Source organism: Podarcis cretensis, assembly GCF_951804945.1.
Source record: "Podarcis cretensis genome assembly, chromosome: 13".
Taxonomy (NCBI): domain Eukaryota; kingdom Metazoa; phylum Chordata; class Lepidosauria; order Squamata; family Lacertidae; genus Podarcis; species Podarcis cretensis.
The window spans coordinates 11522885-11542421 of NC_137182.1; the positions used below are offsets into that span (position 1 = coordinate 11522885).

Consider the following 19537-nt stretch of genomic DNA (forward strand, 5'->3'; position numbering starts at 1 on the left):
AAAGGTAAAGGGTAAAGGGACCCCTGACCATTAGGTCCAGTTCTGGCTGACTCTGGGGTTGCTGCGCTCATCTCGTTTTATTGGCCAAGGGAGCCGGTGTACAGCTTCTGGGTCATGTGGCCAGCATGACTAAGCCGCTTCTGGCGAACCAGAGCAGTGCACGGAAACGCCGTTTACCTTCCTGCCGGAGCGGTACCTATTTATCTACTTGCACTTTGTCGTGCTTTTGAACTGCTAGGTTGGCAGGAGCAGGGACTGAGCAACGGGAGCTCACCCTGTCGCGGGGATTTGAACCGCCGACCTTCTGATCGGCAAGTCCTAGGCTCTGCCAGCTTAAAGTAAAGGTAAAGGTACCCCTGCCCATACGGGCCAGTCTTGACAGACTCTGGGGTTGTGCGCCCATCTCACTTAAGAGGCCAGGGGCCAGCGCTGTCCGGAGACACTTCCGGGTCACGTGGCCAGCGTGACATCGCTGCTCTGGCGAGCCAGAGCCGCACACGGAAACGCCGTTTACCTTCCCGCTGGTAAGCGGTCCCTATTTATCTACTTGCACCCGGCGGTGCTTTCGAACTGCTAGGTTGGCAGGCGCTGGGACCGAGCAGCGGGCTTCAGGCTAATTCAGCCAATTCTTTTCTGCTTTTGAATACGAGGGTTGCAGCCTGGCTTTGGGGTCGTACGGCCCTGAATCTTCCTGGTGGGTGTGATTTACTGCTGTCCAAAGTGCACGTCAGCCCCCCTGAGGTACACAGTTCAACAGGGTCCCAAGTCCTTATTTGCCAGGTTGAGGGCTGGAACTGAACAGTCATATGACAATTGCAGGTGGGTTGCCCTGTTTTCTGGGCTGATGGTCTGGGGCAGCTTGCTGTCTCTTTTTAGGGATGCGGGTGGCACTGTGGTCTAAACCACTGAGCCTCTTGGGCTTGCCGATCGGAAGGTTGGCGGTTCGAATCCCCAAGACAGGGTGAGCTCCCGTTGCTCTGTCCCAGCCCCTGCCAACCTAGCATTTTGAAAGCACGCCAGTGACAAACGTAGACAGCATTTTAAAAAGCAAAGACATCACCTTGCCAACAAAGGTCTGTATAGTTAAAGCTATGGTTTTCCCAGTAGTGATGTATGGAAGTGAGAGCTGGACCATAAAGAAGGCTGATCGCCGAAGAATTGATGCTTTTGAATTATGGTGCTGGAGGAGACTCTTGAGAGTCCCATGGACTGCAAGAAGATCAAACCTCTCCATTCTGAAGGAAATCAGCCCTGAGTGCTCACTGGAAGGACAGATCCTGAAGCTGAGGCTCCAATACATTGGCCACCTCATGAGAAGAGAAGACTCCCTGGAAAAGACCCTGATGTTGGGAAAGATGGAGGGCACAAGGAGAAGGGGGCGACAGAGGACGAGATGGTTGGATAGTGTTTTCGAGGTTACCAGCATGAGTCTGACCAAGCTGCGGGGGGCAGTGGAGGACAGGAGTGCCTGGCGTTCTCTGGTCCAGGGGGTCACGAAGAGTCGGACACGACTAAACAACAAAAATGGCAGGAAAGTAAACGGCATTTCCATGCGCTCTGGTTTCCGTCACTGTGTCCCATTGCAGCAGAAGCGGTTTAGTCCTGCTGGCCGCATGACCTGGAAAGCTGTCTGTGGACAAACACCAGCTCCCTCGGCCTGAAAGTGAGATGAGTGCCGTAACCCCATAGTCGCCTTTGACTGGACTTAACTGTCCAGGGGTCCTTTACCTTTTACCTTTTTCTCTTTTTTGTTGCCCTAGGCCTGTTAGCCATTACTCTGGGGCAAAGTCTGGAGCATTGAGTGGAATACTACCAGTAAACTGCATCTCCGTGGGGCTGGTTCAGATTTCCTGCTCACCTGGCTCCATCCATTCCCAGAGGTGTAGTGCTTACCTCTGGGAGTGCATGGAAGTTTGGAAGACAGCATAAATGGGCTTAGTAACAGTCGGTGTTTTATTTACATATTTATTTAAAAGCTAGGTGCTGGGGCTGAGCTCCTGCTAAACTCTGCACCCTATGGCCCGTGTTATAAATTTGCCAGGCACGTTTTGCTACTGGCATGGGTCCACTTGTGACTGCAAAGAGATTTCTGAGTTGGCGGCCTCAGTTTAAAAATCTCTGCCTTAATACTATTTCCCCTCTGTGTGTGTGTGTTTCTCCTTCTTGCATACAAGTGAATTGTTGGAAGAGCAAGCTACATCAAGCAACGTGGTTGAGATCATAGAATCGTAGAATTTTAGCTTTGAAAGGGACTCTGAGAGTTGCTTAGTCCATTTGGCACCTAGCTTATAAACTGAGTTTCTAACACTGCCTGTGACTTTGAAACCCTTCCTTTGTCCTCTAATCTCAGACATACAGCGAGAGGCTTTGGGGTAGATGGGAGAGGAGACACACACTCTGCTTATAATGGACAATTATGACTTCCAGTGACTTAAGGCTAAGCCACATCCAGCCACTTGTTTGTTATTAGGCAATATAAGAATATTGCAAGTAAATGAAGATATAATCCTGCAGCGGCATGGCGTTTCTTCCTTCTCCAATGACGCTCTTCAATTTGCAGATGTTTTTCAGGAGGCCAACTAAAAATAAGGAACATTTATCAAGCTTTTCCAAGTCTCTCTCTCTCTCTCTTTTTTAAGCAGTCCTTCTGCTGGGGATAAGCCTCTTGCACAAACACAGGATTTACTGTCACTTGTTCGCCTTTTAAAAAATAGCTCTGTCCTATTTTCTCTTGCAGTGGATCATTATGTTGCCTTTTAAAACATCTGTGGCCAGCAAACCACAAACCTGAGCTATTGGGACCCAGCCTCCCCATCCGAAAAGTTCTGCCCGGGTCTATTTCTGGTGTGCAGATGTAAATTTAAAGCATCGTTTTATGGCTGGCCTTCTTTTTTGGGGGGGGTGGGGGTGGGGAAAGAGGTAGCGAATACAGTCTGGAGCTGTCTAACCAATATTTGCTGAGGACGACTATTTTCTGCATGTATTAATGGGCACGGGAACCAGCGGACATTGGGCGCAGCTCTGAGGGTCTCTAGAGAAAGGGGAACAGATTCGAGGCTCAGCGCTGGGGACCCAGCATCCGGAGGGCTGAACAAATATTTCAAATGCATAAATGCAATCCTTCCAGGTACCACTCCCTTCTCAGAAGGCCTAGAACTATTTCCAGGCACCTACGTAAGATGGGCAGTCCTCTTTAGGCCTCAGTGACAAGTGCTGTGGTGAGATGACAACGTCAGAGGGCGACTTGTCACCTGGCCCTGCAGCATAAAAGGTAAAGGTAAAGGTACCCCTGCCCGTACGGGCCAGTCTTGACAGACTCTGGGGTTGTGCGCCCATCTCACTTAAGAGGCCAGGGGCCAGCGCTGTCCGGAGACACTTCCGGGTCACGTGGCCAGCGTGACATCGCTGCTCTGGCGAGCCAGAGCCGCACACGGAAACGCCGTTTACCTTCCCGCTGGTAAGCGGTCCCTATTTATCTACTTGCACCCGGAGGTGCTTTCAAACTGCTAGGTTGGCAGGTGCTGGGACCGAGCAGCGGGAGCGCACCCCGCCGCAGGGATTCGAACCGCCGACCTTTCGATCGGCAAGTCCTAGGCGCTGAGGCTTTAACCCACAGCGCCACCCTGCAGCATTATTTCATCTAATTAATTTCATAATTATTTTACAGCATAATTAATTTCATAATTATTTTACAGCAGTGCTTTTCAAAGGGTGTTGCAGGAGAGGATGGCAAACGCGACTGTGAGATTCGAGGACAATCAATATTCTATTAAGGGAATGATTTGGGTTCATATGTAGTTGAATTGTTTGATTATTTCTGGGTGTCCCACAATTATATTATAAAGTAGCTGCGTTCTGTGTTATAAATCAAGCACTGCCGGGAGTGGTTTCTTTTTTTGCTTTCCAATGTATTTCTTAGCAATTAAAAAAATATTGGTGTGGCACGAACCAATTTTTGTTCTGGAAGTGTGTCCCAGAGGGAAAAGTTAGAGAGCCGCCGAGTTATAGGCTCTGTACCTCAGAGGCTTGGAATGGATAACAATGCTTTAATTTAAAATAAGACAGAAATAAATGCCACACGCTTCTTATATGATACCTTTCCCCCCGCTACTTGAGCTCAGTCGCCAAATAGCTGCCCCTACCAGGAAATGGGAATTGCTGGCAAGGATCTCTGTGTCTTAATTTCAGGGCTGATATCGCTTCCACCGCGAGGCTCCCGGTCTCTGCAGATGGGGTGCAAGCAGTGGGGTTAAAACTAAACTAAAACTAAAACTAAAAGAAGTTCCAGGCCTCAAGTTAGCTTTGAAGTTGGATCTTGGGGTCTGAAGACTCTTCTCTCCCCAATGAGTGTTTTCATGGGCTGGAAAGGGAGAGGCTGTAGAGCTCTTTCATTTCTTTAAAAAATTAAATACAACACATAAAAAGGGGTTTGAAAAAGAAAGAAAGAAGGAAGGAAGGAAGGAAAAAACAAAAGGTATATATATCACGAAAACAATTGTTAACAGTTAACATTATGTCCAAAAGACTGATAACTGCTGCATTAGAAAGATAAATGTAAATGATTAAGAAATTGCATTAGAAGGGTTTCTGCAAAAGCGTTTGATCTATAACACAGTAGAAAAAGGGTTTGAACAAAAACCCTGTGGAGATGAGGGTGGGAAGTCAATTTGTGGAGCTATTCAATCAAATGGCGAAATTTTAGAAACGGAATTAAAAAATTATAGTACGGAAACAAAGAAAGATAAATGTACGGCTCCGTTTAGCCAATGGATCGAAGACCTCACTACGCTTGCCCATCTGCGAGTGGATTGCTCATAGGTGTAGACTTTGCGTGGACAAGTGAAATGGAATTTGGAACTGGTTTGTGGAAAAAGCAGTAGGTTGTAAGTTGCAGGTGTTCACTGGGCTCAAACCTAACCCACAAGTGAATCCCAGTTAATCCCAGTTATCTCCTTCTGAGTCTTTTTCATCCTTGTGAAAACTGCCGCGGCCTGCAAGAACCCAGCTAGGGGCAGAATGTGTGTGTGTGTGTGTGTGTGTGTGTGTGTGTGTGTCTTGGGGTGTCATTGAATGAAGGCGTCTTTCTAGGCTTGGCATTCTCCCTCTTGTCTAATCCTGATTTATCCTGCTCTCTCCCTTCCTCTTAGAGCTTCGTCTATATCACATTACCCAGGGTTGCAGCAAAGGCCTTGGAACAGCATCAGCCAAGTGTCATTTCTCTGGGCAGCTGTTGTTTGCACCCAGTGCCCTAGCTGGACAGGGGGGCTCTAGGTTAAAATATATAGGGGCAGGCTGTGGTCCTTAGCTCTAGAGAGGAGTATGTTTCCTGCCTTCCAGCGCTCAGAAGGGTTTTTCAAGGAAGACAAGGATCCTGCCTTATACTAAGTCAGACCGGGACTCGAACCTGAGGCCTTCTGGATGCAAAACAAACACTCTGCCCCTCCACCGTAGAGAGGCATGGAGTGAAGTGCCTGGAAAACAGAAATAACTGGATCCACTTTCTGACACAGCGTATCTGTGAGAACGCTCTGCAAATTAAAAAACTGCTGCTAGTTCTGTAGGCAGGGGTAGACAAACTAAGGCCGGGTGGCCAGATGCGGCCCAATTGCCTTCTCAATCCGGCCCGCGGACAGTCCGAGAATCAGCATGTTTTTACACGAGTAGAATGTGTCCTTTTATTTAAAATGCATCTCTGGGTTATTTGTGGGGCATAGGAATTTGTTCATTTCCCCCCAAAAAAATACAGTCCGGCCCACCACATGGTCCGAGGGACGGTGGACCGGCCCACGGCTGAAAAAGATTGCTGAATAATAATAATAATAATAATACCATATTTTTTGCACCATAGGACGCACCGGACAATAGGACACACCTTGTTTTAGAGGGGGGAGAACAAGAAAAAAAATTCTCCCCCTCTCTGCCCAGCGCCCCTTCAGCAAAGCGGCAGGAGGCGCTGCGCAGAGAGGGGGAGAATTTTCCCCCTCTTCTTTTCCCGCTCTAAAACAAGGTACCTTGGAAGCCGGTAGAGCGAGAGGAGTCGGTGTGCACCAACCCCTCTCACTCTCCAGGCTTCAGGTTCCTTTCGACCTGCTCTTTGGGGCTGGCGGAGTGAAGCCAACCACCAGCCCCAAAGAGCAGTTCAGGGAGCAGCGGAAAGGCGCAGCGGAGAGGCTGCTGCCATAGTCGCGCATCACCTCTCCAGCTGGGAGAGGGTCGCGGGGGGCTAAAGAAGCCATAGCCCCGCGACCCTCTCCCAGCTGGAGAGGTGACGCGCGGCTATGGCAGGATCCTCTTTAGCCGCGCGCCACCTCTCCAGCTGGGAGAGCGCATGATGGGCTAAAGAAGCCATAGCCCTGCGACCCTCTCCCAGCTGGAGAGGTGACGTGCAACTATGGCAGCAGCCTTTCCGCTGCTCCCTGACCTGCTCTTTGGGGCTGGTGGTGGGCGTCCCCCGCCAGCCCCAAAGAGCAGGTCGAAAGGAACCTGAAGCCTGGAGAGTGAGAGGGGTCGGTGCACATCGACCCCTCTCGCTCTCCAGGCTTCCACGGTAGCCGCCTGAACAGCACGTTGTTTTAGAGCGGGAAAACAAGAGGGGGGAAATTCTCCCCCTCTCTGTGCAGCGCCTCTTGCTGCTTCGCTGAAGGGGCGCTGGGCAGAGAGGGGGAGAATTTTTTTTTCTTGTTCGCTTCTTTTGCCCCGCGCGCGCTCTCCCGGCTGGAGAGGTGACGCACGGCTTATGGAGGCTCCTGCCATAGCCGCGCATCACCTCTCCAGCCGGGAGAGGGTCGCGGGGCTATGGCGTCTTCGCTCCATAGGACGCACACACATTTCCCCTTCATTTTTGAAGGGGGAAAAGTGCGTCCTATAGAGCGAAAAAATACGGTAATTTATTATTTATACCCCCGCCCATCTCGCTGGGTTTCCCCAGCCACTCTGGGCGGCTTCCAACAAAATATTAAAATACAATAATGCCTCAAACATTAGAAGCTTCCCTAAACAGGGCTGCCTTCAGATGTCGTCTAAAAGTCTGGTAGTTGTTGTTCTCTTTGACATCTGGTGGGAGGGCATTCCACAGGGCAGGCGCCACTACTGAGAAGGCCTTCTTGCCTGGTTCCCTGTAACTTGGCCTCTCGCAGTGAGGGAACAGCCAGAAGGCCCTCGGCGCTGGACCTCAGTGTCCGGGTAGAACGATGGGGGTGGAGACGCTCCTTCAGATATACTGGACCGAGGCTGTTTAGGGCTTTAAAGGTCAGCACCAACACTGCTCTAAGGCTGGTTGCGGTCTAGCGGCCTGAATAGACCATTTCAGCCTAATGAACCCTGCCTTGTCAAGGTGAGAGCTGGTGCAGTATTATGGCTCAGTGTAAAGTCTGAACCATGGCTCAGGGCAACCCTGGTTTTGAATCTTGCATCTCCAGTAAGCAGTCTGGGGCAAGTCACTCGTATTCCCTCCCTCTGCTCTCGGTTGGATTCAAACCTTGATCTCAGGTCTTAGTCCAGCACTAACCACTGTACCACACTGCCTCCTCTTTTTCCAGGCGGGGACACTTTCAGTTTCCTCCTCCTCCGTCTGTATTGCCCTTGTAGCATTCAGCGTGGAAAAGATGGGGACAAACTTAGACTCAGGTGTCTCTGGCGCCTATTAGTCTCCCCAGCTTCCACCCTACTGTTCCCAATGGGCTCCAGTGTATGGTCTATTTTGGGGAAGAAGAAGCAAGCTAATCCGATAGGGACTGGCACATTATGTCAGGTTGGTTCCCTGAGCAAATAAAAGTCAGAAGGGCCTAGCTCAACCTTGTGTGAAATGAGCCTTGGCCACATTGGTTGTCACAGCAACTTTGGAGTCTGGCTGGGATGCAGATGGAGCCAAGGCAAGGCCCCCTGTTTCGCGGAGCAGAGGGTCCAATTTCAAACAGCAGCAAGCTCAAGAACCGAGCAAATTCCACGTTGTACTCCTGTGTGTGGCCTGGGCCACAAAACTCAGCAGGACTTGTAGAGAAGCGGTGGACGTCTTGACGGAAATACAGTGGTACCTCAGGTTACGCTTCAGGTTACAGACTCCGCTCACCCAGAAATACTGTATTTTCTGGCATATAAGACTACTTTTTAACCCAGGAAAATCTTCTCAAAAGTCGGGGGTTGTCTTATACACTGGCTACAGCAGCAGCTCCTGCAGCAACTCCCCACCAAAGGACAAAACGACAACAAATTAAATTAGAGGACACCAAGCTCTCTAGATGAAGCAGAAATACACTTGAAAATTGGCCCCAGAAGCCCCCGGCCACTGGGAAGTGGAGCAGATTTCCGAGCCGGACTGGAGACTGGTTTTTTAAATTTTTATTTGGTGTGCATTGGAAGAGGGGTAGTCTTATACGGCGAGTATATCCCAAACTCTGTATTTTAACTGGAAACGTTGGGGGTCGTCTTATACGCCCAGTCGTCTTATATGCCGGAAAATACTAGTACCTCGGGTTAAGAACTTTGCTTCAGGATGAGAACAGAAATTGTGCTCCGGCGGCACGGCAGCAGCAGGAGGCCCCATTAGCTAAAGTGGTACTTCAGGTTAAGAACAGTTTCAGGTTAAGAACGGACCTCCAGAATGAATTAAGTTCTTAACCCAAGTTACCACTGTACGGAGAATCTCCAGGGCAAGGCGGAGCCTTACGCTGTCAGCCCCCCAGGATAGGAGCCGATCGGGAGTGAGCTCTTCCAGGGGTGTGGGGTAGGAGTCCGGACGGATCCACACCTTCCTTCCAAGGGGCAAACTGCCACTAAAAGTGGGCCGTCTAGACTTGCGAACCGTAAATCCCAGGAATCTGAATGACTTCAGAAAGCAATTAAATGTTCCCTTTCCCGAAGATGTCAGGCTCTAAACTAATAGCTTCTGGCAAGCCTGTCTGGCAGTGGGGTAGCAGCTGAAGAAGAGGAAGAAGCTTATTCGATGCCTTAGCGATTAGGGGACGGGGCTTCCAGGGTAGAGGGTATCGCTTCTAGGATGGCTTCTGTCTTCGATGGCTTTCCTACAGCTTTTCTTTGGCTTTTTCTTTTGCATTCTTGATTATCTGTGCTCACGAAAGTGTCAGGGCGGTTCTGTGCAGATCCCACTTTCAAAACTGCTCTTACAAACGTCTTGGGGCAGACATACTGTCTCAGTTCCATTCAGTGCATGTCCTATAACTTACGTGGGACCACATAACACCGGTCCTGAGAGATCTGCATTGGCTCCCAGTATGTTTCCGAGCACAATTCAAAGTGTTGGTGCTGACCTTTAAAGCCCTAAACGGCCTCGGTCCAGTATACCTGAAGGAGCATCTCCACCCCCATCGTTCAGCCTGGACACTGAGATCCAGCGCCGAGGGCCTTCTGGCGGTTCCCTCATTGTGAGAAGTGGAGTTACAGGCAACCAGACAGAGGGCCTTCTCGGTAGTGGCACCCGCCCTGTGGAACGCCCTCCCCTCAGATGTGAAGGAAATAAGCAGCTATTTTATCTTTAAAAGACATCTGAAGGCAACCTGTTTAGGGAAGTTTTTAATATTTAATGCTGTATTTTTAACACTCAATTGGAAGCCGCCCAGAGTGGCTGGGGAAACTCAGCCAGATGGGTGGGGTATAAATAATAGATGATGATGATGATGATGATGATGATGATTCCTGCTGGAATCCTAGAATTGTAGAGTTGGAAGGGCCCTGTGGATCAAAGCAAGCTGTCCCATGCAGGGATTCGAACCTGCAACTTTGGCACCATTTCTACCGCTAACCCTTGGGTAGGCAAACTAAGGCCCAGGGGCCGGATCCGGCCCAATAGCCTTCTAAATCTGGTCCACAGACGGTCTTGGAATCACTGTGTTTTTACATGAGTAGAATATGTCCTTTTATTTAAAATGCATCTCTGGGTTATTTGTGGGGCATAGGAATTCGTTCATTTTTTTTTTTTTTCAAAATATAGTCCGGCCCCCTACAAGGTCTGAGGAAGAGGTTTTCTGACCACTACTCTAACCAACTGAGCTATCCTGTAGCTTTTTATACCATAAATGTTCCAGAGTCATTTGTTACCCTAGTTTTGTGGCACTATAGCTCAAGAGTGCCCCTCCAGAGGGCAATAGTATGGCAGCTTGGGGGGAGTATCACCAAGCCGCCGATAAAAGCAAAATGGTGTGTTTACAGTCCGGTGTAAATCCACCACTAATACGCTGTCATTGCATCAATTGCATGTTGCAGAAAACACCTACAAAAACGCCAGTCTGGTGGGGACCATGAGGAGTTCTTAATCCACATGGATTGTGTGGATGCAAATTCAAAGTTTGCTATAGCAAACTCTGGCACTTTTGGAAACACATATTTGCAAGCATTTACTTCTACCGTAAAAAGAGCCGGTTCACACATTCTGATAGATATGGCACTGCTCTAAAGATGGAAACGCAGTACATGCAGTTACTATCGCTTCGATCAAAATATTGCAGCTTCTTTAAAGGTAAAGGGACCCCTGACCATTAGGTCCAGTCGTGGCCGACTCTGGGGTTGCGGCGCTCATCTCGCTTTACTTGATGAGGGAGCCGGCGTACAGCTTCCGGGTCACGTGGCCAGCATGACTAAGCCGCTTCTGGCGAACCAGAGCAGCGCATGGAAACGCCGTTTACCTTCCCACCGGAGCGTTACCTATTTATCTACTTGCACTTTGAGGTGCTTTCGAACTGCTAGGTTGGCAGGAGCAGGGACCGAGCAATAGGAGCTCACCCCGTCACGGGGATTCGAACCGCCGACCTTCTGATCGGCAAGTCCTAGGCTCTGTGGTTCAACCCACAGCACCACCCACATCCCTTGCAGCTTCTTTAGCACATTGTAAAAGTATTTCACTCCATCTCCGAATGTTCGCAGTTCGCCTTTTTATGCAGCTAGTTACTAAATCCCATTTACCTAGCTGCTTCGATAATGTTTCTCTATCCTTTAGCGTAGTTGTGAATTTAATCCAGTTGAGCTGCTCTCAGATTTTCCCGATCGTATCCAATTTATTTGGTTTGTGGGCATTAGCAAACTGTGGCTCTTTCTGTGGCGCACCAGGCCTAAGAGGGTCTGCTGGAGCTCATCCAGAAACCGAGGAGCTGAGGCCCCTACGGTTCATAGAGACCGTAGTCAGGCTCCCCTTTCCTATTGCACTGTTTCGCTCCTGAACAGCTACCACTCCTCATGCAAGCTGTAGGGGCTCCTCTCCCCCCTTGTTACAAATGTGCCTTCATTTATGAAGCTGTTCTGGCCCCGTGTTTCTTTCCCTCGCCTCTCCTGTGCTGCGGACAATGAAGCTTTCACAGCGTCTGACGGCACACAGCTGCATCTGTAGCAAAACTTCATAAACACCCCGAGTGTAAAAATACGAACCGCCTCCAGCTCCACCACCGAGGCCCGGGCCAATGAGGCCGTGAGGCGGTTCCCGCCGGCACATGGCGGCAGTGTGGCCTAGCAGGTGGGCGCCGCGCCACCGGAAAGAGACGCAGCCGAATCCCTGGCAGAGCGGCCGCTTTTAAAACACGTTCCGTCTGTCGTCCCCCCCGCCGTTTCTCTTCCAACTGAGCTCCCTTGAGGCGCAGAGGAGGGGTGGACCTGGGCTGCCGTGTTTGCCTCGGCAATTTTCGCTCTTTTCGCAGCCAGCTCCTGCGAGCCAAATGGCCCCCTCTGTTCCAGCTGCATCTGGACAGAGCGGAGAGCTTGGTGCCGGCAGCGGTTCTGGCCCTTGCCCAACTGGGGTCCGATTCTGGCTTGGCGGGAGAGAAGGCTGGATCCTTGCCATTGCCCTTTGCTCGTTGCTGCAGCTTGCCTGCCTGTCTGCGCTGCCCCCCACTCCCAGACTTCCCCCCACCCCCAACTTCAGGAGGGGGGCAGCCACACCACATGAGGTAGCAATTAGAAGACATATTGTATGAGCAAAAAAGGGGGGGCTCCAGATGTTTTCCAGGGCAAAACACCCCCTGTCCCAAACCTCACATCCTGCATAGGGACTGCCTCACCAGAGTGGTGCATGCTCTAGTTATCTCCCGCATGGACTACTGCAGTGCGCTCTACGTGGGGCTACCTTTGAAGGTGACCCGGAAACTACAACTAATCCAGAATGCAGCAGCTAGACTGGTGACTGGGAGCGGCCGCCGTAACCATATCACACCGGTCCTGAAAGACCTACATTGGTTCCCAGTACGTTTCTGAGCACAATTCAAAGTGTTGGTACTGACCTTTAAAGCCCTAAACGGCCTTGGTCCAGTATACCTGAAGGAGCGTCTCCGCCTCCATCGTTCTGCCAGGACACTGAGGTCCAGCTCCGAGGACCTTCTGGCGGTTCCCTCACTGCAAGAAGTGAGGTTACAGGGAACCAGACAGAGGGCCTGCTTGGTGGTGGCACCCGCCCTGTGGAACGCCCTCCCAACAGATGTCAAGGAAATAAACAACTATCTGACTTTTAGAAGACATCTGAAGGCAGCCCTGTTTAGGGAGGTTTTTAATGTTTAATGTTTTATCGTGTTTTTAATATTTTGTTGGGAGCTGCCCAGAGTGGCTAGGGATGCCCAGCCAGATGGGTGGGGTATAAATTATTATTATTATTATTATTATTATTATTAGGCACAGCTCCTGGGGACCCCACTTCCACAGCTGCAAAATGAACCCAGGAGACCTGGCTCCGTGCGATTTCTTCCTTGTACCTGTTCCGCCCACCTTGACCTTGGTTGTGCCATTGTAGATCAGGACGCAGAATGGCTACAGCTCCTTTAGGAAGCTGGCTGCTGCTGGTGCCGTGTATGTTTGCAGTGGTGGTGATGGAAAGGTGGTTCTGGGAAGGTCTTTTTTTACGGTTCCGTTTGGCTCTCCGGCGTTGGAGAAAGGCTGCATTCATCCTGTCCGGCTGCTGACGTCCGTGGAGCAAAACGGTGATCAAAGAGATTAGGGCGATGTCTCCTTCCAGCTCCTCGGCCCAAAGCAGAGAACCTGGACGAACTGCAGCGGGGAGGGACTGAAATATCACGAGGTGATGAGATCTTCTAGACATCTCTCCCTGCTTTTTATGTTGGGAAATGGAAGTTTCCCCTCAGGGACCATCTACCTGGGACATGCGAGAGGGACTAGTTCAAACCAGGCAGGATTGGTCTCGCCAACGTACTTTGCAGGATTTTCTGTGTGTGTCAGACGCAGAGCTCTCTTGGACTGCTGTGAAATGAAACGAGAACAGGAAACCCCCCCCCCATCATTTTCTAGCTAGGCCAATATTACTCTTTGTCCACATTTACAGTAAATTGAGTTGGGAGAGTACCCTGCTAAAGAGAGGCACTACTTTTGATTGCTCCCCTTCAGGAAAAAAACATGTCCTCGCAAGAAGAAAAGTAGCATGTCAAGGAAAGTAATAGTGCCACTGTATTCTGCTCTGGTCAGACCTCACCTGGAGTACTGTGTCCAGTTCTGGGCACCACAGTTCAAGAAAGACACTGACAAACTGGAACGTGTCCAGAGGAGGGCAACCAAAATGGTCAAAGGCCTGGAAACGATGCCTTATGAGGAACGGCTAAGGGAGCTGGGCATGTTTAGCCTGGAGAAGAGGAGGTTAAGGGGTGATATGATAGCCATGTTCAAATATGTAAAAGGATGTCACATGGAGGAGGGAGAAAGGTTGTTTTCTGCTGCTCCAGAGAAGCGGACACGGAGCAATGGTTCCAAACTACAAGAAAGAAGATTCCACCTAAACATTAGGAAGAACTTCCTGACAGTAAGAGCTGTTTGACAGTGGAATTTGCTGCCAAGGAGTGTGGTGGAGTCTCCTTCTTTGGAGGTCTTTAAGCAGAGGCTTGACAACCATATGTCAGGAGTGCTCTGATGGTGTTTCCTGCTTGGCAGGGGGTTGGACTCGATGGCCCTTGTGGTCTCTTCCAACTCTATGATTCTATGATTCTATGAAAAAGATTCTAACCTCCTCTTTCTGGTTTATCTATTTGCTGGAAGTTTTTAACTTGAAGCCTGAAATGCTGCGATGCATTCTAGCGATTTAGCATGTTGTCGGCATCCATCTGTCTCACCTCAGTTTTCTAAGCATCTGGATAGGCTTGTCCAGCAGGTGGGAATGTAAAAAGGTGAAATGCTTCTGGGAGATGATATATAATGAGATGAAAAAAATGTTGAAATATACATTTATAAAGAAACCAGAAGCATTCTTATTGGGCATTGTTGGGAGTGATATAAATAGAAAGGAATATAAGCTCTTTTTATATGCAATAACAGCAGCGAGAATATTATTGGCCCAAAAATGGAAGCAAGAATGGAGGATGAAGTTAATGGACTATGCAGAACTAGATAAACTAACAGGAAGGATTCAAAACCGGCGGGACCAGAAATTCATGGAAGACTGGAGTAAATTTACGGACTATTTGAAAAGTATTTGTGAAGATCAGACGACGTTTGTAGGTTTGCAAGAAGTTTTGTGAGGAGTATTATTGGAAGTATTGAAAAAATGGAGAAGGGGAAGGATGATTTGTTAAGATATGTAAAGGCAATATAAAGCTAAGAAATGGTGGTAAAAAAGTGGTAAAACGGTGGTAAAACGGTGGATCATCAGAGGTGCTGATGGAAGTCTAAAAAGATTGTATAACTGATAAGTTTTGTGGTACATTTTATAATTTATATGTTAAAATCAATAACTTTTTTTTTTAAAAAAAGGCTTGTCCAGTAGGATTTTTTTTAATCAGACGCCGAAAATAGTACAGTTGAAGGCGCCTGCTTGAAGTCAATAGGCAGGGAGTTCCAAGGGTAGACGCTGCCACAGCCACACTAAACCATCAAATGTGGAATGGGTATTAGGTGGCTCCTGTAGTAGTGCCAATTCTGTCAATTGAAGTGGTGTGTAAATATAGTGGTGGATATATGAAAACCATGTACAGTGGTACCTCGGTTCTCGAACGTAATTTGTCCCAGAAGACCCTTCGACTTCTGAAACGTTCAAAAACCGAGGCGCAAAGGGTTCAATTGAGAAAATTGAAAAACACACAGCGGAAGCCGTTCGACTTCTGAGGCACGTTTGAAAACGGAAGCATTTACTTCCGGGTTTTCGGCGTTCAAAAACTGAAATGTTCGGCTTCGGAGGCGCTCAAAAACCGAGGTAGCACTATAGATTGATTTAATTCTATCCATGCTGATTTTGTTGTTGTTAGTGATTGTTTGTGCTTTTAGCTGTTCTTATTTTATCTGTAAGCCGCCTGGAGTCCCTGTCAGAGGAAAAGGTGGGGTATAAAAATTAATAATAATCATAATAGCATTTACCAAAAATTAAAAATGTTCCCCACTCACAGAGTGTAGGTTTAGAAAAGTGCACAAAGATGTATTCAGAGTGAAACTCTTCCATTCCCTGAGGGCTCCCCTTCCTCTGCAGGAATTGCCACTCTTTGCCTGCTTCCCTGATAAAAATCACTGTTTCCAGGAGATTTAACTGAACACCCCATCTTTAAATTTTTATTCACTGGAGCCTGGTGCAGCTCCCCTCTGTGAGTTAAACACCCTCCTTTTTAAAATGAGATCCTCCTAATTGAATTAGCCGCAGTAGAAGTTGGGGGAAGCCAGCATGGTACAATAAAAATCTGGCAAGCTTGTGAAGGAGCCCATCTCTGTGAGCTTACCAGCTTCTTGGTGACGAATTAAGTTGGCAGGCAAGTTGAACAGCACAAGAAAGTCACCTTGCCACTTTTTTTGATCTTGCAAACCCCAACTTTTAACAGGAAGGGGTGGGAGCAGGCGGGGGGGGTGAACTTTAGAAGACACTGACACCTTAAATTGTATGTCACATGTCGAAATTAAAACGAGAGTTTGAAAGTTTGCTTACACTACAAAAACTCAGTTTGGCTTTTTTGTTTGTTTAGTTTTTATTTACAGTGGTGCCTCGCAAGACAAAAATAAACCGTTCCGCGAGTCTCTTCGTCTAGCGGTTTTTTCGTCTTGCGAAGCATCCCGATTAGTGGATTAGCGCTCTTAGCGGCTTAGAAAAAGGGGGGGGGGGAATGGAAAAAACTCGCAAGACGTTTTCGTCTTGTGAAGCAAGCCCATAGGAAATTCGTCTTGCGAAGCGCCTCAAAAAACAGAAAACCCTTTCGTCTAGCGGGTTTTTCGTCTTGTGAGGCATTCGTCTTGCGGAGCACCACTGTATACTTTTCAAGTCTATACATTTCATTGATTGTACAATCAATTTAACATTTCAAAATTTGACTTCCCTCCCCCTCTTTCTGTGGTTCCTTAAATTTATTTTTTTATATACCTTCTGCATATCCAAATTCATTTCACTTGCTCATTTAATTATCTACTGCAAATATATACTCTTGTGAAACTGCAGGTTATTACAGTAATCCTGCCAATGTTTTCATCTGTTTACAATTTCTCTGTAAATATTCAACAAACTGTTTCCATTCGTTTATAAAAAGTTTGTTATCTTGATTTCTTATTATTCCAGTACATTTCGCCATTTCTGCATATTCCATAAGTTTTTGTATCCATTCTTCCTCTGCTGAGACTTCTTCTTCTTTCCATTTTTGGGCAATTAACATTCTTGCTGCTGTAGTAGCATACATAAATAAATTTCTATACAATTTTTTTTTTGTCAATACAATATTTTTTTGGGTTTTTTTCCATATTTCATCACAATATAAATAAACCAAAGCCACCACCACATCCTCCCCATCCCCCATATATCTGTCAATCAAACCTAATATTCTCCCCCCCGCTTCCCTCCGCCCCCACTCGATTTCCTCCACATTCCGAGATTACATTTATCTTTGCATTTTACAACCTTGCCCAATCTTCTATATATTCTAACTATCTTTCCTTACTAATTTACCTTCCCTCAGATACTTTACATTTTAATCTAGGCATATTAGGATTTCCTTTTTTTTTGAGCAATATTTTACCATATATTCATCAAAACATTCCCACTCCTTTTTAAATTTTTGATTCGATTGGTTTCTTATAATAGCCGTTAGTTTTGCCAGAGTTAAGTATTCATTTAGTTTACAAATCCATTCCTCCCTTAAGGGTAGAGTTTGTGACTTCCACTTAGCAGCAATCACTACTGTACTTGCTTATAAGATGCCCCCCCCCCCGTGGTATCTCTTCCCCTATCAATCCATTATTATTGATATTTTCAACATCTTCTTTAATTCTTCATGTATTACTGTCCAAAATTTCTTAATTTCCTCCTTCTTAATTTCTGTACAATTTAGGTAGTTCTGTCCCTATAATTCCCAAAAGAAAAGCTTCTGGGTTGTTGTTTTTTAATAAAAGTTATTCTGAACATCCTTTTCGATTCATCGTATATCATTTCCCATTTCGTTTGCGTGACGTCGGCTGCCTCGGACGTTGGCCGTGCAGCTCTTAACGCTTCTGCCTTCTCCTTTCTCAGACGCGGAAGCTGTCCAAGGTGGAGCGTCAGCGCTTCAGTGAGGAGGTGGAGATGCTGAAGGGGCTTCAGCACCCGAATATCGTCCGGTTCTACGACTCGTGGAAGTCTTCGGTGAAGGGGCAGGTCTGCATCGTCCTGGTCACGGAACTCATGACCTCAGGCACCCTCAAAACGTGAGCATGAAACTGGCTGGGTGGCCACCGTGGGAAGGCGGTAGTGAGGTCAATGGGTAGAGGGCCATGGGGCCTCCGGGGCTGTTGTCCTAGGGTAGTGGGGCGCCCACCATTTCATTTCACGAGGCCTAGGACCCTCGTACCTACGGGACCGCCTCTCCTGGTATGCCCCGTGGAGGACATTTGTTGTTGTTGTTGTTTAGTCATTTATTTGTGTCTGACTCTTCGTGACCCCCTGGACCAGAGCACGCCAGGCACTCCTGTCTTCCACTGCCTCCCGCAGTTTGGTCAAACTCATGCTGGTAGCTTCGAGAACACTGTCCAACCATCTCGTCCTCTGTCGTCCCCTTCTCCTTGTGCCCTCCATCTTTCCCAACATCAGGGTCTTTTCCAAGGAGTCTTCTCTTCTCAAGAGATGGCCAAAGTATTGGAGCCTCAGATTCAGGATCTGTCCTTCTAGTGGGTGCTCAGGGCTGATTTCCTTCAGAATGGATAGGTTTGATCTTCTTGCAGTCCATGGGACTCTCAAGAGTCTCCTCTAACACCATAATTCAAAAGCATCAATTCTTCGGTGATCAGCCTTCTTTATGGTCCAGCTCTCACTTCCGCGGAGGACCTTAAGGTCCATAAATAGCAGTACAGTGGATGATTGGGTTGCGAACGTGATCTTTGCGGGATGCACGTTCGCAACCTGCAGCGTTCGCAACCCGCATCAGCGCACGCGGGTTGCGATTCGGCGCTTCTGCGCATGTGCAAAGCGTGATTTAGTGCTTCTGCGCATGCGTGACCGCCGAAACCCGGAAGTAACCTGTTCTGTTACTTCTGGGTTTTGGCAGTCTGCAACCCGAAGCGGCTGTAACCCGAGGTATGACTGTACTCTAGAGGTCCCGGGCCCTAAGGAAGTCAGATTAGCCTCAACCAGGGACAGGGCCTTCTCAGTGATGGCTCCGGCCTGGTGGAACGCTCTGTCTCATGAGACCAGGGCCCTGCGGGATCTGATTTCTTTCTGCAGGGCCTGTAAGACAGAGTTGTTCTGCCTTGCCTTTGGCTTGGAATCAGCCTGATCCCCTCCCCTTCTTTCTTTTTCCTTCTGTGATGGAACCCCTATTTGGGGACTTCCCTGGCTTTCTTCTGGCCCACGTGGGACCAGTCTGGATAGTTGGCCTTGGTGAAGATTTGACTCCCCCCCCCCCCCCCCCAGTTTTTGATCTGGGCTTCGGCTGAAATGAGGCTGCGCTTTAAGTTGCATTTTAATCCTGTTTTTAAGTTGTATTTCAATCAGTTGTTTTTATCCTTGATGTTGGCCGCTTTTTATAAAAGAATGGAGATGGTTTATTGAATATTTACAGATAAATTGCAAACAGATAAAAGCATTAGCAGGATTTCAGTAATAACCTGCAGTTTCACAAGGGTATATATTTAAAGTACATAAACAAGTGAGCAAATTAAATGAATTTGGATGTGTGTGTGTGTGTGTGTGTGTGTGTGTATCTTTATCTTTAAGGAACTGCAGAAAGAGGGGGAAGAAAGTCAAGTTTTGAAATGTTAAAATGATTGTAAAATTATGCAAATGCATAAACTTGAAAAGTATAAATAAAATTAAATTTAAAAAGAGATTGCAGGGTCCAGTCTTAAAGGTAAACGGTAAAGGGACCCCTGACCATTAGGTCCAGTCATGGGCGACTCTGGGGTTGTGGCGCTCATCTCGCTTTATTGGCCGAGGGAGCCGGCGTACAGCTTCCGGGTCATGTGGCCAGCATGACTAAGCCCCTTCTGCGAACCAGAGCAGCGCACGGAAATGCCGTTTACCTTTCCGCTGGAGCGGTACCTATTTATCTACTTGCGCTTTGACGTGCTTTCGAACTGCTGGTTGGCAGGAGCTGGGACCGAGCAATGGGAGCTCACCCCGCTGCGGGGATTCGAACCGCCGACCTTCTGATCGGCAGGTCCTAGGTTCTGT

General features: G+C 48.1%; 1 protein-coding gene across 1 annotated transcript in view; it reads left to right on the forward strand.

The window, feature by feature from the left end:
- The window catches only part of WNK4 (WNK lysine deficient protein kinase 4), a gene marked incomplete at its 5' end in the record, with an annotated part of 67333 nt that overhangs the window by 10596 nt on the left and 37200 nt on the right, over nt 1-19537 (forward strand). Inside the window, one exon of the mRNA XM_079949280.1 lies at nt 17405-17577. Within this exon, the coding sequence (XP_079805406.1) occupies nt 17405-17577 (173 nt within the window). The remainder of the gene's footprint in view (nt 1-17404; nt 17578-19537) is intronic.